General features: G+C 34.7%; 1 protein-coding gene across 1 annotated transcript; it reads right to left on the minus strand.

The window, feature by feature from the left end:
• Positions 1-790: 790 nt before the first annotated feature.
• On the minus strand, positions 791-21,841 carry LOC145605405 (uncharacterized). Its single transcript, XM_081661448.1, has 23 exons — positions 21,581-21,841; positions 20,464-20,685; positions 19,855-19,885; positions 19,485-19,663; positions 18,518-18,677; positions 18,046-18,142; positions 15,856-16,025; positions 14,610-14,773; positions 12,638-12,823; positions 12,382-12,471; positions 11,788-11,868; positions 11,400-11,543; positions 10,864-10,946; positions 8,572-8,713; positions 8,330-8,413; positions 6,717-6,878; positions 6,547-6,631; positions 4,605-4,682; positions 4,088-4,154; positions 3,903-4,008; positions 2,931-3,047; positions 2,787-2,843; positions 791-1,189 (listed from the first exon to the last, which is right to left on the minus strand). Exons 1-23 carry the CDS (start codon positions 21,725-21,727, stop codon positions 1,046-1,048), a joined length of 2,796 nt encoding a protein of 931 aa, XP_081517574.1. The 5' UTR covers positions 21,728-21,841; the 3' UTR covers positions 791-1,045.
• Positions 21,842-24,847: the final 3,006 nt, after the last annotated feature.

Here is a 24,847-nt window from a genome sequence, read left to right on the forward strand (position 1 = left end):
TTATTATATGTACTCTGTACTACGTAAAATATTATGAGTACACCGTTAATAAGTTCTTTAGTTAAGCGTAATGGGAATAAAGTCACTCACGAATTGACACATTTTCAATTTTTGAGTAAAGAGTGTGGTAATCCAAATGGTACTCTCTTTTTTTTTTTTTTTTGGGATTTTGATGTTGCTTTTGAATGATTTATGTATCAAATTAGTTATCCCTTTGTGGGTTTTTAAGTAAAAAAAATTTATTTGATTATCTTAATTTGTAATTTGAATACCATTTACAAACACATAATTATATTTATCAGAGGGAGAAATGAACAACCTAACACAATTAACAAAAATACATGGAGCACAAAGTATGAATCATAGTTCTATTTAATTAAAAGACCTAACAATCATAATCCTTTATTATAGAATTTTGTTATCTTGATGTTATTCTTTTATAAAGACATTTGACTGCTTATGATTTTTGGGTGATCCATTAACTCTGTTCTATCTTATATTTATCCCATGATTTTCCATGAGAAGAATACACACATTATTCATCTACTATCATTTCTTTCTTCTTACTTTCTTTTCTTTAGAACATAAATTTATGTGACTCTAGTATCCAACCTGAAAACTCCTATGTGAAAAACGTTATCCTCAAAAAAAAAAAAAAAAAAAAAAAAAAAAAAAAAAAACCAATTCCAACTATGTGAAAAAAACCCTGAAAACTCCTAGAAAACAACATTATCTATTCCTATTTAAGCGTCGAAACCCCTCTCAATTCCAACAACACCAAGGTGAAGTTCAAAATGCTTGACTTTCAAGAGATAAATTGCAATTAAACACTTATAAGTTACAGTTGAGGCATGCTATGAATTAACAAGGCTTGAGTTACTACGCAATTACCTCAAACAAGCTGTAGTAACTAGTAAGATCAATACATCTAGAACAATTACTCTATCTATTTAAAAACTTATAATATACACATCACATATAACCATATTGCCTTGATATATAACTAAAACCAAAAACAATGATTACATGATATATATACATACTATCAGCTATTGGATATTGCAACACTACGCATTTGATTGGCAACAAAGAAGTTGTATGTTGACAATAAGTACTTGTGATTCGTGCTCAAACAAGACCGGGCAATCTCCACCAATTCATTGCAGATACTTAATACATTGTCATCTATCTGCATAAATTGAATAGCAAACAATATTATCAAACAATAAGAAGGAAGACATCCATTACAAGTATCAACATATTCATCCTTGTTTTATTTGAAGTTTTTGTCAATAGAGGTATAATATCATGTCTATCTATCTTTGAACTGTGTTCTCTTAAGTGAGCTTAGTAGCTAGTGTGCATGCTTATTTCTAATCTCCCACCTTCCCTTCATGCTAACATTTCCAAGTTTAATTTAAGTTGTTTAAAAAATAAAAGAATAAAAAAAATAGTCAAAATTTTTAACTATTGATAATACTATGGAGATACTAGTTTTAAACTCAAAAATCTTAGCTAGGCTAAGTTATCATCTACAAATGGTTTGTGTGTAAGGGACTAGTGGAACAAAGAGGAGAATTTAAAAGGTTGTATAAATGAGCTTCTAAAGCACTTGAGCTCCAAAAGGATTTCCACCTCCTCAACTAATCAAGCATTCCTCATACAAGTGACACTCACATTTACAACGCCTAGAGACTTCTATAGTTCTATACAACACCATTCCAAGGATACATACAAATAGAGGTCAGAACTTCTATCTCTTATTTTATCTCTATTGTGCCTTCATGGCTGGACTAGAGCCTTCGAATGCAGGCCCCTTATGCCTCCAAACATCCTTACATATATAGGCCATCAACGCATCCCAATCCTCCATTCTTGGACCTCGGCACATGCTCACTATAATATGTTTATTAGAATATTATGGCCTGGAAAATAAACTTCTTAATTGGGTAACATACAAATTACAAACACCTCATATCCATCACTACATCCACACATCCATTTCATTTTGCAAGGATTTTAAGCTGCAAAATAATTTCCACATGGTTTTTTTTCAAGCTCCAAAGTTATTACTCTTAAGGGGCAGCATACACTTCTACTTTTAGTACGAATGAGATTCCCCACTACCCACATCGGAGGAACCACATCCTCTGAACAGCGACCTTCAGTAATAACAAAGCCCTTAACACAGATAAACGCCTCATGAGTTTTAAGTGATCAAACCCTTATTGGCTCAAATACAATATGTAGCAAAGTGTCAGCAGTTCAGGTCTAAACCGTTAGGAAATTCTTTTTCTGACCAAGATATTCAGCAACAAATCTAGCGGTGCTGGGTGGACTAGCAGAAGAGTTGTGACAAGCACACCCTACTACATAGAACTGTTGCCACAAAAGTGCCACTGATAATCGCGACATAACGGCCGCATTTTTACACCATGCTTCAAACCCCATGAGGCCATGACAGCTTGTTGGGAGCTGGAGATGCAAGGGTGAAAAATAAATAGACTCCCTCTGTTTTTTTTTTTTTTTTTTTTACACATTTCTCATTTCACGGAAACCAAGAATTGTACTCCATATTTAAAGTTTTGGGAGAAAAAAAGTAAAGTGTCATATTGACATATAAAAATATTAGTTTGAGATTTAAGTGGTGGGTCCCATTTCTAAAAGTAGTAAGTTGTGAGTAAATTAAAAAAAATTCAAAAAAGGAAAGTGAGTATTTAAAAGAAAACGGAGGGAGTAGTTCAGAAGAGCCACCACTAAGCTAATGAAACTAATCAGGACCAAACCTGGAGGGCTGATACAATGCAGTTGCAAGCTTCAAGCGCAAGGCTTCCCCGAGCAATCTAGATAGTGACATTCAATTATTAACATAAGAGCCCATGATGAAAACTCGGCTGTAAAGGCAACAACACATAGAAAGATAAACATACCGGGGAAGCTTCTTCCTTAACTGCATGAACAAAGTCCTGAAGAATGTGACTACAGATAGATGCAAGTTCCTCATGGTAGTATGGATCATCAAAATACAGGAGGTCATTACCAGGAACCTGCATGACATCACTGTATACCATAAGAAGCAAGAGAGAAACATATAGCTTTTTCATATCTTAATTGAGTAACCTAAGCCATTAATTCGATAATGACAAGTTAAGCTTGCAAATTCATTAAAGAAGGGAAGTGGAACACTATTATGGAAAGATACAATTAAGGTTCATGTCCATCAAACCTGATGAAAAGATGGGAAATCAGTAAAATAATAACTTTTATAAACAGACAATTCATTCAAAAAAGACTACATCATTCTCACTAATTTCATAAGGCAAAATAAACTACCTCAAACATGGTAATCTTTTAAATAAACAGCTAAATAGAAAACCCTCATATGGGACTCCAGACGTCCTTCAGGCCTTCAGCATATGAGAAGCCCATTGGAGTATGGCGCTAAATAGCCAACTACACATACAAATGCAGCCAGCCAGCCAAAAATGGAAACTTTATAAGCTCTTCTTAAGCAATTGGACATTTGGACTAGCCTATTCGGGGCACAGCACTAAGTTATTGGATATTGGATATGATATCAAAAATATAAATGACACCGCAAATCTATTCTTTTAATACTTATAAACTGCAAGTTGGATAATACTACACCCTATCTAAGGCAGTATATACAACCACCAAGAAGTGAGGGCCTATACAGAATCTCAAGGGGATTAAAATTATGTGGTCATAATAACGAAAAAAATTACAGGTACAATTTAATTTATTAATTAGCAAAGTCCAGTCATATATTCTTTATAACAAAAGTTAAGCTTCCTATGAATGACATGAAAAATTTCATTGTCGAGACGACCAAAAGATGATTTTTGCATATATAAAAGATATCTCATAGCTAAATGGCATACCTCTTTCGTGCCACAAGGGCTATATGGGAGTTTATGCTGTGATAATGCTGCCAGCAAAATAATATTTGCGCACAATGTTCTGACTCTTAATCTAGCAGTATTTTGCCTGAGAATAAATTGCATAAATAAGGGGTGGAAAACAAAGTATTGGAAGTAAGATTCTTTTTGGTATTAATAAAACTTACAATGAGTGAGAATTAACCAGTGAGAGTAAGCTCTTTGGGATGTACGTGACTCCACGCATAGGGTTACCTTGAAGTGATGCAATTTATTCAGTATTCTGGTAGGAAAATTTCGAAGCATGATAATTTCTCATAGGAAGATATAACGAAAAAAAATGGGAGTGGTGAATTCTTCAAGCGGATGGGAAGAAGTGTGCAAAGCGGAATTTTACTTGCTAATATATAATCATAGGCTCAAAAGTTGGACTGAATAAATGTTGCCCCTGCCTAAACACAGAACCACTGGACACGGGAGATGACTAATTCCTCCTTTTTTCTTTCCTAGAATAAAACACATCACAACACATTTCACAGTTTGATGAGTGCATAAACAGCACACTGACAAAATGGAAAATCTTTATTTTTTTTTATTTTTTTTATTTATATTTGCCAACCTAACGCTTACATAAAACAAGCTCAAATAATCTTTTATTTATGAAATTTCAATATGATTGGTGAGATCTAAGTCCATCTATAGTACCTGGAACCATGATCAAAAGGCTGCACAGTTTTTGTATTATGCAGATGACTCTACCAACATCAAGCAGTGTCCCTGAATCTACAACACAAAATTAATGTTAAAAAGAATCTGCAGTTTGTAATACACATGATATGAACACACCAAGAAAAATCAAAAGCAATCCAGATAATCCATATACATGGCCCAGGTGATCAAATGAGACACTTATCACTAACAGTGAACATCTAAATGATGTGAAGTAGCACAGCAAGAAAAATCAAAAGCAATCCAGAGAATCCATATACATATTCTGGGTAGGCAAATTAGACATCTATTTGTAACAGGTGTGTTGCGATAGAAAGTCACCAAGCTCTCACATACTATACATGGAGTTCAGGTTTCATTCACTCAAATCTCAAGTGGTAGTTCTGAAATGTCAGAAAATTGTTTAAACCTAAGACTAAACTATGATCTTGCATCATTTTCCTTAACAATAATAGCAAGGTTTTTTAAATAGGATTAATCATTGGAGACATCTTCCATCATGAACCGAAGGCAAGTTTTCCACAGAGATTATTCAGAGAATTAAAAACAATTTTAGGAATGAACATTGCCCAATTGGACGCATAAGATAATGGAGTTGTGCTTCTCAGAAACATGTTGCTCGTCAGGTGGAAACCTTGACAGTAACATTTTAATATGCTAGCATAGGATTCTTTATTAATAATAGATGCTTTTAGCATTTACAATTTAAAGAATCTTTATAGGCACGATCAGCATTCACATGCAGTCCCACTATTTCTGTCTCTCTCGCTTCCCAAAGTCTCTTTTCCTCTATCTACTTGTTGATTGATCAGTTATCAGCTTATCACATCCACTATGTCATGAATGCCAGTGAATGTCTAAATGAACCAGAATGGAGATAGATAAATGTCTCTACTAATAAACAATATACATACCACTTATGTGAAGGTAGGTCTTAGACTCCTCTTTGAAAATTTTAGTAAAAGCATTTACAGGTCAAACCCAGTAAAATTGATTGTCTACAAATCACCTTTCACTCTTTCAGTGACTTCTATCAATGGTCAGTTGTAGCTATTAATGCAAAAGAATACTCCCTCTGTATTTTAGTAAGTGCTCCATTTCCCTGGGCACAGCGTTTTAGAAGAAATAGTAGAATGCATTAATTTACTATTGAAGTGGGGTTGATTGAATGAAGAATAAAAAGATATGAAAAGGCAATAGTAGGGTATAAGTGGGAAGGAGAGAGAATTAAAAAAAAAAAAAAAAGATAGGAGAACACTAGTGGGGAGGAAAATAGTAAATATTTATTAAAAGTTTCCAAAAATAGAAATGGAGCAATTATTGAAATACGGCCAAAAACAGAAAGTGGAACACTTATAAAATATGGAGGGAGTATACAGTATGAATGTTCAGCAAGGAATAATTGTGGTAGCTAAATAAAAACACATATCTTTTGGGACTAATAATTATAATCAGAGAAGAAAGTTTGTCAATCATAGAGGGATTGTGGTTGTATAGAACAACCAAGATAGTGGAGGACCCTAGAAGTAGCTTTGGTAGGATAGTATATTTCACTCTAGCCAAAATATTATTCCAGCAAAATTTGCATGATAACTTGTAAAGTGCTTCATTTCCCGCAATGTCTTGAATTTTTAATCACCAAAAGTACATATTTGTGCAACTACAATAAAGTGACAAATAAAGTTCAGAAACTGTAACCCAATGTTTTCATCAGCCATCTATTGTAGAATGCACTCATAGTGCATCACTTGGAACCACAACATTTGGTACATAACAATGGCTTAAATAGAAATGATTCAACTGAGCTGATAATGCATTGAAATATCTGGTTGACAAAACAGACATCAAATTATGAAGAGCTCAAGCAGGAAACCAGCGACAAACAAGAATGTTTTAAAATTTAGGGAAACAGACTAACCCTCAGCAACAAAATTTTGAAGAGAACTTAAAGTTGAATCTATTAATCCATCTGAATGACAAACTAAGCCGCTGGTCAATGCAACCTGGAAGTATATAACAGACCACCATGTGATTACTCTCAGTATTCAGAAACCTAATCCAACAACAAAAACCATTGAAGCCTCATACCTCAGCAGTCTCAAGATATAGATATAACTGCTTTACAGGAGTTGCAATAGAAGGAATTGTAGCTTCAGAAAATGCTAAACAGGACTTGCCAAAACAGACAAGTTGCTTTGAATCCTTCAAAGCTTTCATCACTAAGCAGTTTGCATGATGAACAAGAGTTTCCTGCAACAAATGGAAACATCATATAAAAGTAATTCATAGAAATTATTATGTCCTTTTGAAAATAAAAAGTCACTTCAATGGTCAAGGTTTCCAAGCTTTGACTACAACAAATACATATATATATCAAGCTAAAATTTGAAATTATTTCTTTTTCAGTACGTCTAAATCACTACAGAAATTCTTCAACGTATGCCTTCGTAAGATACACTGTTGATAAATAATGGTGACAGTCAACATCACAAAAACATTATATGTGGACTGCTTTTTTCAAACAGAGTAGTAAATTAACACGCCAAAATATTGCATCAATGCCTTTTTATAAGGCTCCCACCTATGGCAGGTTATTGTAGTCCGAGTAGGTTGTAAGAAGAAGTGTAGTTATGTCCCAACAATAATAATCAGCAAGAGACTGAATACTAGATGTATGTCAGTTCCTTTGTTTAAAGGTATCGACAGGCAAGCAACTTTACAACAATAAAGGAATACATAGTAGGCACATGAGACTGAATATTGGACCTAGTTCTCTATCTCCAAAGACCAAACATAGAAAGTTTTTCACATATCATCTCATTATGCGCAATAAATAAACGGTTTTTTTTCCCTATCCATTCAAATAATTTTGAATCCAAATCTACTAAATCAAAGATTCTAATGCATCATTAAAATTGATGTCATTCATAGAGTTGCTAATTAAAACTATATAAAAAAATAATAATAATAATAATAAAAAATAAAGGAAAATTTGTTAGAAACAACCTTTTAAAGTGTTCACTTTATTTAAAACAACCTTTTAAATATTTTTTTACAAATTCAGACCACATTATAATTTTTTTTTATCAAAGACAACCTAATGCTAATTTTCGGCGTTGACTCTATTTTTTCGATGTTGACAACGAGTGTATGAGACATGTGACCTCATATATTGCTAATTACACCCCTTTCCCTCCAATTCACTCGTACTAAATCCCCTCCTCTCTCAAAGTAATTTGTCACTTTGAAGGGTTTTAATAGGAGTTAATTGGAGGGGAAAGGGGTATAATTAGCAATATATGAAGTCACGTGCCTCACACACTCGTGGTCAACATCGGAAAAATAGAGTCAACGCCGAAAACTAGCATTAGGTTGTCTTTGGTAAAAAAATTTTATAATGTGGTCTGAAGTTGCAAAAAAAAATTTAAAAGGTTGTTTTTAATAAAATAGACACTTTAAAAGGTTGTTTTTGACAAATTTTCCAAAAATAAATAAAAATTAAAAAAAAAATTGTAATACCAATCAATGGACAGTCCAAAGGTCTTGCATTTTATCTTTCTAGTTCAGTTCCCTGTTTAATTGATGAGGGCAGAATTGATTTATCAAGGCTATGAGAACATAAGCAGAAGGAAAAAGATTTAGCAACTAATCATGGCAACATTTTGCTTTACTTAGTGGCATGCCTAGTAGAGAGTACTGACCTTGATTTCATCAGCACTAGCAAAAGTTGCACGACACTCAATCAAAAATGCCAGGTGACGTTCCCATTCAGTCCCAAAATCAACCTGCTCACACAGTTTCCAAAATCAAAAATTACAAGTCACATAACAGCAGCGTCAGCACATGATGATAGATAAATTTCACATAACACAAAAAGAGTTACTTTTAAAATTGGGAGAGAGGGGGATTGAGGGTTTGAAATTGTGTATATATGACTTGTTACCATTTGCACAAAACGAGAGCATAAACGCTCCAAAGGTTGATAATCACTGTCCAGAATGTCTGAAGAGCCCTTGGCATTATGCAGACCCTGACAAACTTCGAAAAGGAACTGTATAGTAGTCGGACACCAGATACATCCATTCCTATAGATATAAAAGATGTACTTAGGCAGACATGAAGACAACTGGAATTAGTTAAGACAAGTCCCAAAAGCAAGACTTGAATCCTCAGGCTTCTAATTGCAGAGATATCTGAGAAGGCTTAATTGCAGAGAGTATGAAAAGACTTTTAATTCCAGAGATACATGAGATCAGTGTCGGAGCATTCATATGCACAAAAAAAAAATGCAATGCATCAGCCTTTCATACTGCCTAATCATCAACTCAAAACACCTTCAACTATCAGAAACAGCACATGATACAGATACTGAAACCTGTAATTGGCTGCTTGCTAAAGTACCTTTCAGTTAGTAATTTCATCTTTGAGAAATACACATATTGAAACATCTAAGGTTTATTCAATCCAACCCCTCTTCTATATTTTTTTAATCACATATCCATTCTCAAGATATCCTGAAAATTTTAAAAAAAGAATGCTCCAATAATGTTAGCTTACATCAGTGCTACTTTTTTGTTTCAATCTACTTGCTACAAAATTAAATCCAGTGAATTTTTCAGAAATAGTCACTCCACCTGCCCGTCAGCCAAAATGATATATTAGGATGTTGTGGAGGACATTGAGGCTACTTCTCTGCTTAACTTCTCATTGCTCATATCATTTATTACATGATCCCTATCCTGTAGAGTGTAAACTCTCTATTGTATACCAAATATAATGTATTTTTGTTCATTTTCATTCACCCTCAGTATTGTTGTTTTATAATTCATATTTACCCCTTTTCTATTTTAGCAGGGGAGGAATGGGAGGAAGAATGAGATTTAAAGGGGGAGAGAGGGGTTCCATATCATCTGCAGTATCAAGCTGTTAATAGTAAGTGCCTTTTTTATAGATCCTCTTTTTACTTTTTAGCAATATTTCTACAGTGTACACTACTCGCATACTCCACTTTATATAAACTTGTGATTTAGCCCCCATTCTCTTCATCCTATCCAAATAATATTCAGTAAAAACAACCATTAGGTAAATTTAATTTCAGTACAATAAAAATAAGTTAAATCAAAAATAATTTTTAATCAGCAAAAATCATAAACTTTAAAGAACATATATAATAGAGAACCAGTTTAAACAAGTTCCAATCACTAAAAATAATTTCAGTAAACAATACTCAAGTTTAGCAAAATTAAAATAATTTCAGTTCAGCAAAAACAATACAAGTATTAGTTTAGCAAAATCAAGGTAAAGAAAACAAGACCTTATACTTAACGAAAAACAATTATATTGGAACTTGTTAGATTCGTCTCAATGAGTACTTTATTCAAAAATATATTGTATAATTTTTACCTTTAAATTATCTAGTATATACAGAAATGTTGCAGCTAAAAAAACGAAGGAAGTATCTCTTTTCAACGACTAAGATATATTTTTTATACTTCCATCTATTACTACCCTTTAATAACACCACCCTCCCTTAACATATGTTGTTGCAGTAGAATATACAGATTTCAGAACAAATATTAAGACCTATGACAGGTTATACCAAATCCACAAGACCACAAGTTTTTATGAATTGCAGTTGAAATTATAATATAGCTTAATCTAATTATTACATACACAATCAAAGGGAAAGCACTTTTAGTGAATATTTTAAGAGTGTAAACTAATCTTATTATATGTAAATTCAGTTGGGGAAAAAGCCATTATCCTACAAAGGGTATGTTTTTTATGTATCAAATTATTACAGCCATACCATCCGCTTGCCTGAATAGCTAAACATTACACCTGTAGGCTAGTAAATGATGATCCAGATTCTCCTCTGTAAACCTATTCATATACGAGCATTTTTATTCGCTCGTCATTGTTCAGAGAAAGCTGCTACCCTAATGTTTTGACCCAAAGAATTGTGTAAAATAAGTAAAAGATATCCAATTGATTGATTAAAAATTTCAACCCTTTATTCAGCTCATCTCTGTCAAGTGTAAAAGAGCTTTAGTGAACTGGAAAGCAAATTAATCCTCTCCTATGTTGAGGTAGTAAAAGAAATTAGATTATTGCCCTTAAATTTGCACTTTAGTGAACTCAACTTGTCGTTAGTCAAAGAGTATAACGAAAGGGGAAAAAAAACTTCATTCATCAGGATAGCAACTGTGAGACCAAAGTAGATGATACTATGTACCTGGTAGCAATTTCAAGAATACGCATATTGATGGCATTCTTTGAAGTCCCACGCATGACATCCATGATTTCAGCAAAGAAATTCTGCAACAACCATCAAAACTGATATTGAGATGACTAGCATCAGTAGCATGTACTCCAGTAACTTCATTTGGATACAGAAAACTAAGACATACAAATACTTCATATAGTCGCACAAAATTTCAAGTTAAATGTTCTTTTTTAAAGGGAACGTAGTAGGAGTAAAATATGTCAACACAGCAACTTACGGCGTAGTATTCTTTATCACATTACATTGTAACTACAATATCAATGCACTACAAACTTGTAATTTACAACACCAATGTATATACTAATTAGAATAGTATGAAACAATTATGTAACTTGTGTATAGGCATTAGTGCATAACCTTGAAAGACACAAAGCCTGAAATGGGAGTAATAATAATAAACTAGTTGTGCTCTAGCACACTTTTACAGCGTACAGACATCTAATCAAATCTGAGACACATAAATGTGAGGACAGTAGGAGAAATACCAGCTCTATAGTATCTTCCAAGCACTTTGTATGACTAAGAATCTTGATAAAAACAGACTGCAAGCTCTCCAGCTCACTGTCTTTTATCCATTTGTTGCATGCTCGCTCTGCAATCCTCTCAAGTAGCCCTTCCAATTGAATTTTCTGTCATAAAATAGAGTTGACCAGGAGGAACTAAGAAGCATTAAGTAACGGGTCTACACTTTCTATCAGGTTAAGAAAAATAAACCAGTATTTACAGTTACACCCTTTTTTTTTTACCAAATCAACTTTTAAAACCATGTATTCAATCAATAATAAAAAAAAATAATAATAAAAAAAATAAAAAAAGCCACGTTTGTTTTCAAACAACTGCAGAATAGGACATTTAACAGCTACTCTTACTCACCATCTGATTCTGAAGGACAACATCAACATAACCATCTATGACTTTTAGGTAATCACCCAGGTCTTGGTACTCAATAACATCCTGAAATTCCAAATATTAGTCAGCAAAATGAATAGGAAGTAAAGAGCAATATAATCATGCTCTATGTTAAAAGCTGCAACATGAAACTTGACAATATACAATCAGCTCTAATGGCAACTAGAGATATATACAATCCATGATCCAACATCAGTATCTATTTGTCTCTGCTTAATCTTACACAGATAATATCTCAAGAATAACACACGTGAATAAATTTGTTTCAGTAAACCTAAGAAGAGTGAATAGAGAAGAGAGGAGAAAAGCCATATATTTCAATGAAAGCTTAACAATATGGCAGGTAACAGCTCTTGATAATCAAGATCTAGTTTCAAGCACTTATCTAACTGAAAAAAATAGTTTATTTCATAAATGCATCCCTGACCTATAAGATAAAATACCCTCAAGATCAAAACTACAAGCAAACAATTGCAAAAAACAGGTATACATCAAGAAAGATCAGGTGGTACAAATGAACTGGAAGAATGAATTAATCATAAGAGAAACATTATAGACCTGAATCACACGCTCCAAAACCACATTGACGATCTCCACAGGGGCGTCTGTTTCATAAAGCCTGAATCCAAGGAGCCGGAAATTCATACACTAAAAATTAGGGAGAAAGTATAAAAAAAAATGAGTATTGAACAGTTCTCCTGAAAGCATACATCGGATATATATTTGTTAAGATTTCAACTCAGGAGAAATACACAGAGATCCCTTTTTTTTTTTTTTTTTTTTTGAAGCAAATATACACAGAGATCTAATATACCTGATCAAAGGATGAACCAATGCCGCACTCAATGAGGTCAAGAATGTGCAGAATATTAGATCTAACAGCCTCAGATGGGAGTTCCTTAAGTAGATGATGAAGAATGAGTGAGACACAAGAATGTTCGCCAAACAACTCTGATAAATTCCTTGTTATTCCAAGCTCGAAAAGTATATTGCATCCTTGCTTTAAAATAAAAAATTAATTAATTAATTAAAATAAATAAGTAAATAAAATAATTAAAAAAAAAAACACACACACACACACAAATGTCAGCTAAAGACAAGTATTAAATGCAAACTTCTAGGAAAACCATTAATGTAATGGATCAGTAAGTAGAAGCCACCCCTTTCCCCTCCCCACTTGGCTCTTTAAAATAAGAGGATTTTATCCACAAGAAGAGAACATACCAAAACTTTACAAACAAATATTTTCTAAGCCAAGAGACTATGTCACTATGATGGAAATTCAATAATGAAAGTCCAAAAAAAAATTACAAAGCAATGCAAAAAGACACTTTCTTCTCAGCACAGCACGATATTAATGGAAAAATTAAATAGTGTATAGTATGATCAGTGGTAAGTCACGTCCAGAGAGGTCTTCACCTAGGAAAGAGCTCAATCCTTCCCAATGAAGTTGCAATCTGCAAGGAGTGAGATGAGGCACAGTGCATGATAACAAACCCAAGTTATCAGAAATCCTCCAATATTGGTTTATGTAACAATACCATTTCTCTCTATTAACAATAAATTCACAAAGAAAATGAGCTAGACTTCTGAATTCATATGATCCCTTCTTATCAGCAGCAGTTTGGCATTGCTATTTGTGATAATGTTGTGTTCTTAGCTTATTTCTGACTAGACTTTATATGCCTTAAAGGTTGCAGTAAGCAATCTATGTTAATGCACCAGAAAATCATTTTTGTCATACGCTAGATTGGAAATCCTCTGTTTTGTGGTCAGACATGCATCATAATGCGGTTAAGGGACTCCAGGACTGACTAGAGTAGTTTATAAGCTTATCTTTGAGATTTCTTCAAGGCTTTCCCATGCTTTGTCTTTCAGTGATGCATGGTGTAGTTACAACACTCTAATAGCTAACGGAGGAGTACAGGACACCTAGTCCTATTTAAATGTAAATGATATTCATATACAACAAATATGTACCCTTAACTAATTATATGTATGACTAAATCTGACCTAGGATCTAGCCGCATCCTGAAATTCTAGAAGCAAGCAAAGCTACTTATTCAGAAACAAAGATTTGCTTCTAAGTTTTCTTGTGCTTTAGGTTTATACTAGAGAAATTGAAGATCTTGTACTTCCTAAATAACATCAAGACTACGCCAACCACAAAACACCACTGGCTTCTATTATTGCCAGCAACTTCAAGCTGAGATCACACTTAAACATTCTTGCCAGCACAAATTATAATTGCACTCAATGGCTCTCAAAACCAATTCCTTGTCAAAACAGAATTTGAATCTGATGGAAATCCAATTTGATACAGGAAAAAGAAAAGACAGTGAATTAGATATAGCAAGAGTGTAAGAGTTAAACTCATTAATGTCTAATCAAACCAGAAAGCATGAACTAAAGTTCATATCTATCTATGAACTTGTAAGCTCCAGATTCTAGAGAGCTATGAAAGAGAAGAAACCGGCCTTGAAGATAGGGGGATGTTATAGTCCCGAGCAAATAAAATCAGTTATCAGTAGGAAGAAGGAAAAGCCACATGGAAGAAGTTCAAGAAGTACAAAAATCCATTAAGCATGAGGGAAAGAAACAGAAGAAAAGACAGATTCAAGGAAATCATAGACTAAGATTGAGAAAAGAATAACCTAAAAAAGATGCAGAGCAAAAACCTTTACATAGCACTCTAATTTCTAAGTACAGTCGTCCTATGGGAATGAGCATGCAAATAACATAGAACTCACTAAAGTTACATACTCAGTAGTTAATATCTCACTGACCTGATGATCCTTAAATAAGCATTTCATGATATACCACATGGATGGTTCCATGAGGTGAACAACGACTTGATTATTCTGGTTGTTTCTACCTTCTGTGGTTTCTTTCGATGAAACAAGAGGTACCATCATGCGATTAATGTCTTTAATGCAAGTAACAAGATACCCTGCAAATTGGGTAGTTTATAAATGGTATCATAATTAATAAATAACTGAGAGAATGGTAAGATCATAATTTATGTAAAAGAAAAGTGGAAATCCCAGCAATAGACGAGGCAACAATTGTTATCCCACAAGCAAGCCAGGTGAGATTAATCAAAATTAAGCAAGCATGTATTTACAATTTCAAAGTCTTCAGCTTAAAATTCATCCATTTGGTATCTAGCTGAGTTAGTCTCATTTAGCAAATGTTGTGAAAAATGTGTTTCAGATTAAATGTTTTACTTTTATCCGGGGAAGGGGGAACACTACAGCAATCAGCTTGTTGCTTTAATGGTTCAAAAAGCCAGCTAACACGACAATGAGAGGCACATGTGACATTGTGAATTTCAGTTCTTAGTTACTCAAATAAGCATTTTGAAATTAGCTCCTTGGTGAGATTTCAAAAATTGATTTTCTTACATAAGAAGAAGTATATACTAGGCATCTAAACACATATATTGATATTTTGCTACTTAAACTAAAGTCTAGAAATTCAATGAGTTGTTAAGCAATTCCTCTTCCATACTCTTTCTTCTCCTAAAATATATCAAACCCACACTTTGTCCTACGACAACGACAACAAAGCCTTAGTCCCAAAATGATTTTGGGTCGACTAACATGAATCGTCATAAGGAACCGTCCGAAAACCCACACTTTGTATTCTATATTAAAAAGTAACCACAAACCAAGTGGTCCCCAAAAGTTACACTCTCTCATCTTGCATAGAATTGTGTATTTAGAGTGAAGTTCAAAGAACTAAGGAAGTATAACTAGTTAACTACTATTACTTGAATCATAATTATAATAGAAACCAACACTATAAAAAGTCATTTTTTTTTTTCTGCATTTAGCTAAAGCTTTTGGAACTTCTTTGAATTAAATACAGTAAAATTGATAGTTGAACCACATTAACGTAATTTATCTAGAAAAATGACAAACAATAAAAATATATAAACAAAAAACAAGAAACAAAAGACATAGGAATACACATCAAGCATAAACCCAAAAGGTACCACAAAACAAATATGCAAGTTTCAATTGAATATACCATTTTGGCATAAAGGTAATTTCTGAACACAGTAGACCATATATAGATGACAATATGCAGATGCCAAGGGATTGCCTAGCCCACGCATCATCGCCAGCAAGCGATGGATTACATCAGTGGTATCATCAAGTAAAAAACGCCAACAAGGCAATATAGCAAGCTCCAAGTAGCTGACATACAAAAAATCTCATAAGGTAGTGGCAAAAAAACCAGAAGAATTGTCAAAAGTTATAACAGGTTTGCATAATATACATACATAAAAGAAAACCTTCGGTTATTTATATGGATCTTGATGAGCATTTAGATGGATTCATAACAATGATTCTTGAGTTTGATGTTAATGGCAATGGACCAAGACAGTAAAGCCACATTGATAATATGTTCAAAGCTTCACAACATAAAATTTCTTTCTCTCAAAGGCTTTACACTCTAAAAGTAAATTATCTTTATCACACTAAATATAATTACCAAATTAAATAAGATTAAAACTCAGGAACAAATTCTAATTAGTGTGCAAGAAACTAATTAAGCAGATTACATTTCCAAAAAAATAAAATAAATGATAGGTGGTTTGCTAGAACTCTACTGTATCTTATCTCCAGCATAAATAGTTGCTAAATTGTGTCCCTATCCATGTGAATCCTCAATAATATTATTCCACTATAGCAACATCATGAAAATAGATGGACTGTAGCTGCATTGTTTGACATGCCCATATTTTAACACACACATTTAGAAGTAAAATAGTACTGAACAAAGTTAGAACTCATGCGATGCACGATTTATAACAAGAAAATCAAATTTTACAATAAAATATTACTTCCTCCATTTTTAAATAATTGCAAAACACCCTTTAGCACACATTTTAAGAAAATTACTATTCACTGGTCCCTAAATGACTAAACTCTTTCATTAACCCTTTTAATTATCCAGCTTACTCCCTTAAATTCATCAGCCATCCCTTCAACAGCCATAAATGTCCATCTCCACAACCCCTACCGCCACCGCCTCCACCATCGCCCTAAAATCAACTAGGAAAAAAAAAACCTACTACAACAACAACAAAACTTGATTTATCTGAGTTAGATAGTTCAATTTTGAAGAAAATATCCGGATCTAAGAAAATTAATCAAAGTTACTTATAAAGATAAATGAATTACTAAAATAACCACCATCACAAAAAACAACCCATCTTCCTTTCCTCCTCATCCCAATCACCGTCATCATGACCATTGGGCGCCGATACAATTAAGAGAGGAGAGAGTAAATTCAAGAATGAGATGGGGAACTAAATAGCAGTGGTGATGGAATAGACTGTTTTGCCAGAAGTGGTGAAGGTGGGTGGTGGTTTTGATGAGATTTGTAAGATGGTGGTTTTGAACTATCAAAGGCTCGGGGGGTTGGAGGTGGTGGTTTCGGACAGAGTAATGGAGGTGGTGATGATTTTAGTGAGGTGGGCGGTGGTTACTGTGGGAGTAGTGGTTTGGTAGGTGGTAATATTGGTTGTTATGGTAAGGGTAATGGAGAAGGGTATGTATGAGTTGAGCTTTTTGGAGAGTTTTTAGCTTTGAGGCCTATTAGAGGTTTGACCCTTGAAAGCATTTTTTAGGCTCAAAAGCTCTTTTAGAAAAAGTTCGTTATATGAGCTTTTTTTAAATTAGCTTTATTTGGCTATTACATACACAGAATTAGCTAATATGTAACACTTAAAGACCAAACATTTTAAAACAATCAGCAATTTACCAGCTAGTTAGACCATTTAATACCAGATGTAGCAATCAGCAGACTAGGTGCATAGATAATACAAGTAACATTTATGCATTAAAATTAATTCTTCAGAAAAGCATAAGAGACATTGAAGAAGAGAAATCTTTAGAATAAGAATATCGAACAGATGATTAGATGATATAAGCAGTTGGAGTGTTGGACAAATGGCCTCTACAACGTAATTTATCAGATTATAATATAGAATATAAAAAATTAAAAAACTTAAGACATACATTATGAGAGTATTCATCATTTGTTTTCTGCATATCTATGGGTCTTCACATCAGCATTCATTGGTAAGTGAATGAGGATGTTAGGATCTCAGTGCAAGTTAACTGCATTTGTATGTGCCTCAATGCATCTAAATGCAAGCAGGAGTTTAAACAATAAGGAACATATTAGAGAAAGAAGCAGTAATCTCACATTCGAGGCAGCAGATCACGTATGGAACCAATCTTGCAAAACCAATTGTGACAGGTTTCTTTTGCATCTGAGCAAACATCACTCACTTGGAAATCCTCTATCATAAACCAATCACAAATTTCAGATAACCATATTTATCTTAAATTTATGGAAATAATTTCATACACTAATTCCGCATCTACTGACATCCCTGAACCCTAATAAGAGGGTACTGTTTCTGAAAAACAACCAAAAGGAAGTGCAGGAAGTATAAGAAAGAAAAAAGATTTAACGTAATGTTCTCTTCACTTGAGTTCATTTTATACTATCTTATTTTGCTAGTCATAAACTTATGACTTATCTTATATTATTGGACCTTATTAAACCTTATTGGGCCATCTTCTGAAAATTGGCCTTCTGCTTAATGCGCTCCCAAAAGTTGAAGCAAGAACCAAAAAACGCAGAATGTGATGATTAAAAACAAGACGAAAACCTGGCAAAGCATGAATCTGTGAACCATCTTCTGAAAATTCGGCCTTCTGCTTAATGCGCTCCCATACCATATCACCAAGCATATCCAATATGTCAGTAGCAAGAGTAAATAAGGTTGGATAAAATTGCAGCAAAGCTGTATCCCTCAATAGCCTACCAACCTGCAAATTAAGCTATCTCTGAATTCCATGTTACATAAAGAGAAAATATCAAAACTGCTTGAGCGAACACAATTTTTAATTTATTTTCAGTTGTATAATAAAAATGAAATCCCTCATCTACATTAAATTGGACTCATCTTAAACATATTTTTTGAGGTAAAATCACAATTCTGATTCCACAAAAAGTGGCTTGTCGAGCAACTTTGTGGGAAGCAATGAAAACTTATTTCCTTAATCCCCGAGTGACCACAAGAAATGGTAAAAAGAGAAAGCAAAGTTTCTCCTACAATCACTTCTAGAGCACAAATGAGAAGCAAATCAATAATAAATTCACAGAGTTCAATAAATGGGGGAAATCACAAACAATTAAAGCATAGAAGCATATTTGAACCCAGAAGGACACCTGCAAGCACATAGAAAAATAACTAGAGTGGTCATTTACTCTCCAAATAAATATATGCCCTCCTTAACAGTGATATTGCTATGTCTGTCTGGTTGTTGTAAGGCAATTTATCTCTTCTTTTTATATACTCTCTGGCTAGTCTCTGCTGCTGATTAAGAGATGTTTATCATAACAATCACATAGAAACCCGTGATGATCTTGAATAAGGAAAGTATAAAAAAAAATTACCAGAAATGGCCTTAGAAGAATTTTTCAACTAAAATACAAAGATCACTTCACCTATACAGCAGCTTATTAGATTTAGCTAGGAGATGTTAATGAAGATGTGAGCAAGGTGCCTGGAATACATAAGGCCAGAGTCCAACTAAAGATAATGAAAAAAACCTACAGCTTCATCAACTTGCCTTAACAGATAACTTCAGAGATTTAAAATGATCACCAGCAGCCCAAGTACAAAGAATTTCATTCTTCATTTCACTTAATCTCGCAGTATACTCTTGCTGTGTGATAAATTTTACATCCTCAACAGCTGATCCCAGTGGATCATCCAATTCATCCAAATGCGTATTTGACTTCTCATATACTGCATAAATAGGCATCACTTCGGAATGAATAAGGTAGCTTAAAGCATTAAAGAGGCAACCAGCAGCATTTGTGAGGGGGAAAAGTCATAACATCAAAGGGGGCTGTATACTTGCATGTTTACAAAAAGGTAGAGACAAAAAAGCTGACATTGACATAAAAAAAATTAAGAGAGAAAAAGATCCTTATTACCCTTATGACTTCTGACCACCAAATCAGCAGCCTGAAAATGATGGCAACAAAGATGTGAATAAAACAGCTTACTAAAGAGTAAAGAGTAAAGACATTACATGTTCTAACATGAGAAAGGTGAAAATATTCAGGCTAAACCATGATTCCTTCAGTCAGATACTAGCAAATTTCCAAACAATATTTAGAAGTAAGACAATTAATTGTTTTCTAATGAGTTTTCTAGGCATCTTTGTCACACAAAACATTCATTTCAACAGAAAATACCAGCATGAAGAGGGCATATCTCTTACGACACGTTGGAAACTACAAAAAAGGTTCTGCTTGATTATTTCAAGAACTTCCAGGATCTAGAATAGTAAATGGGGTAAACGCAAGCAATAGACATACAATATTTGCTTAGTAGAGATGACAAAATGGCCATTCAATTCAGGTTTGGGTTAGGGTCAGATCATACTGAAATTAGGGGTCTTTTGAGGTACCTATACAGGTTGTGCCAGTTTTGGGGCTCTAGTTTTCAACTAGGTTTGGATATTAGCTGGGTAATTCTGGGTCAGATCTGGCTAAGTCTACTTTAAGTATTTATGATGTTCAGGTGACTGCCACGCTTACCGATGAAACTGCAACCGTCTTAGAAGGAGGAAACTTCTGCACCAAGAATTTCTTAAAAGTGGTCCACTCTTTCCCGAGAGTTTGAACAGCATTACTGCTTGAGATATCTGATTTAGAAGCATATGGAGCATCCTCTGAGTTTTTGGAAGGCACAACTATGCTGCCATGTGGTGATCGTAAAGGATCGAAAGTGCCATCCTTCTCTTCATCTTTGACATCAACCTAAAGCACATATTATTGCACAAGCAATTGGTAAGCAGAAAGAGGAAAAAAATATATAAAAAAAAAATGAACATTAATTGATCAATAGTTGGCACTTCACATAAAATAAAAAGGCTCTTCTAATTAACAATTGTTTTTCTATGCTCCAGTCGCACCCTGAATCACAAAAATAGCAAGTACAAAATCTTTCAGTTTCATTCTAATTTTTTTGTCTTTCTTTTCGAAGAGAAAATGTTTGACTCCACTAGGTGTGATCAGTGTGGAGATCTAATCCTTCTAAATTATGCTTAGATCATTCATTTCAATGCATTGTCTAACTTGTCTTGAAAAAAAGATATCATTATTTTGTGCATGTGAGTATCATCCTCCAAATTAATGTTGATTTTCACTATACTTGCATGTTATTTGTTTTGGTATGAACTATGATGCACATCACACTCCGGAGTGCACATAATAATTTGCTTCTTCGCCTAATATCCAAAATATTGTTTACCTTCATCTCATGCATAAGTATAAATTCATTCCGTGTACAGAAAATTAATCCAAAAATACCAAAATGTTCGAAACAAAGGTCGAAATTAATCACTGTTGAGTTATCTACATCAAAAATGATCAATTTCACCTAATTAGCATGATCAAACCCTAGGAAATTAAAACTATAAACAAAGCCATTAATTCAAAGTGCAAAAAATACACACTGATTTCCACATTACATTCCTCTTAATCATACACATCGAAATACTCTAGAGAAATCAACGAATTTTAAACTAATGATGAACAAGTCAACAAATTTCTAATGCAATTTGCCGAGTCCACAAATTAATTGAATTTTACTGCGAATAACATAGCTAATTTTAATCGAAATAAACATGAACAGAAAGTTGAGAATGGAAACCTGAGGAAGGAGAGAAGGAGTAGAGGAGAGAGGATGAAGATCGGCCGGAATACGAGGGAGAGAATGTGCCTTTGCTTCTGCGGCGTAGTCTCGTGCTCGAAATTTGACGACCATTTTTGCTGGTTTACTGCTTTCAGTATCCGCCATTACTCCTCGAGTCCCGGCATCAAAACTTCAAGCTTTCTAAATTCAGACTCGCTAATCAGGCTATTACTCGATCCAGTGGTAAGGTTTGCATTTCATAAGAATCGTAACCACGAGTTTGTGGAATAAAACCCCACTAGACACTTTGAAATGAGGTTTTTCTTACCCTCTCTACTTTTATGTGTCTACCTATTATGATTTACTGAATTGATTAAAGCTTAAATGAATAGAGCTGAAATGAATTGTTTATGAGAGAATTCGAAGGAAATTAAGAGTTGAACTAAACTGAACTGATTGGAGCTAAATTGAACCGAACTGAAATTAAGCTGAAGAGAATAGGTCCTAACCGAGGGTGGGTTGATCTACTGTTGTAGACTTGTAAGATACTTGCCTAGTGGATTTGATGAGGAGCTCACCTTATAACTTTGAGGTCACGACTTCGAATCCATTAAAAGTGCTAGAAAGAAATACTATCATGTAGGTTGTTGGGTCTAATACGAATCAAGAAAAAATTGAATTGTATGCTCGTGCTAATCTTTCATCGATAACAAGGGTCATAATGAGAAACATTTACTTAAGATCGCTTTATCATTATAAGACCACTTTTGAGAGTCATCATGATAACTTGTATTTTGGTATGGTTTTAGGGTGTCTTTGAACCTTGTTTACTTGATAAAATCAGTGTTTTGGTTCACTTTTGCTCTATTACTATGCAATTTTTGTATACCCTATGCTTCACGGGTTGTTGGTGTTTTTGTTGAGTTGCTAGGCCTAAAGACGACCAAGTGAAGCCTATGGATGATGAATCAAGTTGGAAAGCAAGAAGATGATGAAAAGAAGCCAAAGCAAAGTAGCCAAGTGAAGAAGAAGAAGAAGAAGAAACTGCAGTGGAGCGGCCTCTCCAAATAAGTGGCGCGGCCTCTCCTTAGGCGCGGCCTCTCCAGATTAGTGGAGAGGCCTCTCCACCCCTTTTGTTGCAGTTACTGTCAAAGTTGGCAGTTTCAAGGATTTTGTGAGGAGAGGCCTCTCCAACTTTGTGTCGCGGCCTCTCCATCTGGAGCGGCCTCTCCACCTATTTGGAGAGGCCTCTCCACCTCGTTGCCAAACTTCCTGCCTCACTTGGCAGTTTTGAAAGAAAAAGTTAGGAGAGGCCTCTCCAACATTATGCCGCGGCCTCTCCACCTGGAGCGGCCTCTCCCCCTTTCTGGAGAGCCCTCTTCGCCCTGCTACGAAGCTTTCTGCCATTTTTGTCTCCAGTTTGGAGCAGCCTCTCCAAGACCTGGAGCGGCCTCTCCACTCACATGGAGCGGCCTCTCCAGGCCTTGGAGAGGCCGCGCCTAACGGGTTCCGCGAACTTTCTATTGCGGAGTTTACTATGAAATTGGGGGTTATAAATAGCTTAAAGGGGCTCATTTGTGGGGATCTTCTTCTCTCTGAACTCCATTAGACTTATTATCTTAATTATTTCATAGTTTTTCCTCTCCCTTAGTTTAGTTTCTCAAAAACTCAATCATTTGTAAGAATTATTGGATTTGTTCCATCAATTTCAACAATTTTCCCAACTTTGAAGTTTATTAAGTAATCTCTTTCCTCTATCTCTTGCTCTTAATTTTTAATTTTAATTGTTTTGAGTTGATAATTTCTCCCTTAATCTTGTTTATTTATTCTTGCATGTTTAATCCATCCTTGTTTCATCTCTTTCCTAGCTTATTTGAATTCATGAAAACCTTAGATTTAATTGTTAGAGTAGTTTCCACCATGTTTAGAGTAGTCTCTTAGTTAGGGGTTGGGTGAAGACCCAACCAAGCTATGGCTAATTGACTTGGAATTATTCATGTGCTACTTTGGATTGATAGTTGTTTGTGCTTGAATTGATAATTGCATGTGTATTTTGTTGGCCACATTATGCCCATGTGTTCATCCCTCTTCTCACATCGAAAGATGGGGTTTTGGAGTGAGTCTTTTCTTGTGTAATTAGATTATGCTACTTTCATGATTTTGGATGTTTGGTTTCATTGACTAGGTTGCCTTAGTATGGTAATTAGGTGAGAAATCCCAATTATTCGAGCTTCATGCTAGTTCGGAGCGATCGAGAGACAAACTCGAGCTAGAAACCCACTTCCTATCCTTGAGATTTAATCCTTATCTTGTTAGTGCTTAATCTAGGGAGTACTTATGTTGTGACTTTGAAAGAAGGCAATGTTAAATTCCTTTTCTATCTTCTATGTGTGCTCATGATTCGTCCTTGTTATTGATTCCTTGGCTTTGGTTGGTGTTGAATCCCGTTTCCCCTAGCATTCTTTTATATAGTAGCTAACCATTCAAAACCCAATTTGTGACCGAATTAGCTTACAACCGTTTCATACTCTTGGTGTTCTTCACCCATTCCCTGTGGACACGATCCTCTACTTACCCTAGACTTGTCTTAGGTTAGTTTAGGTAAAAATATTGTTTGGTTAAGGGTAATTGTCAAACGACCGATTATTCCTTTACCAAAATGGCGCCGTTGCCGGGGAATGGCGTTAAGCATTGAGTCACTTATGAGATATGTGAGACTAGTTCATTTGTATAGCTTTATTTTTCTCTGTTTTCTTTGACTAACCTACTAATCTCCCTTCTAGTCTTCTTTGTTTATGCCCAAACGCAGCAATAGGACACTTCCTCTTGTGCCGTTGAATCTAGAGCTTGAAAAAGTAGTAAGGGCAAATCGAAGATAAAAGAGGGCGAAAGCTAGTGGTGCCACATCAAGTGAGCCACAAGTGGTAGTTGAGTCCGATCAATCTAGTTCTAGTGAGTCTAGTGGAGACACCATTCCATTAGAGTCACCAAGGACAAATTCTCCAACTTCTCCACCTCTTCACCAATTTGAGATGGCTCTTCCAAATAAGACTTTGAGAGAGTTTGGTGTTCCTCCTCCGTATCAAGAAGCAAGTGGGATTGTTACTCCCACTACCGAAGCAAATAATTTCGAGATAAGGCCCGCCCTTATCACCTTGATTGAGGGTCATCAATTCTCCGGGGCAAAGCATGAGGACCCCATTGCGCATCTAAAGCAATTCACACGGTATTGTAGCACCGTGAAGGCAAATGGGGTGACTCCGGAGTACATTCTTCTAAGCATGT

This window comes from Chenopodium album, chromosome 22, assembly GCF_948465745.1.
Source record: "Chenopodium album chromosome 22, dcCheAlbu1.1, whole genome shotgun sequence".
NCBI lineage: Eukaryota > Viridiplantae > Streptophyta > Magnoliopsida > Caryophyllales > Amaranthaceae > Chenopodium > Chenopodium album.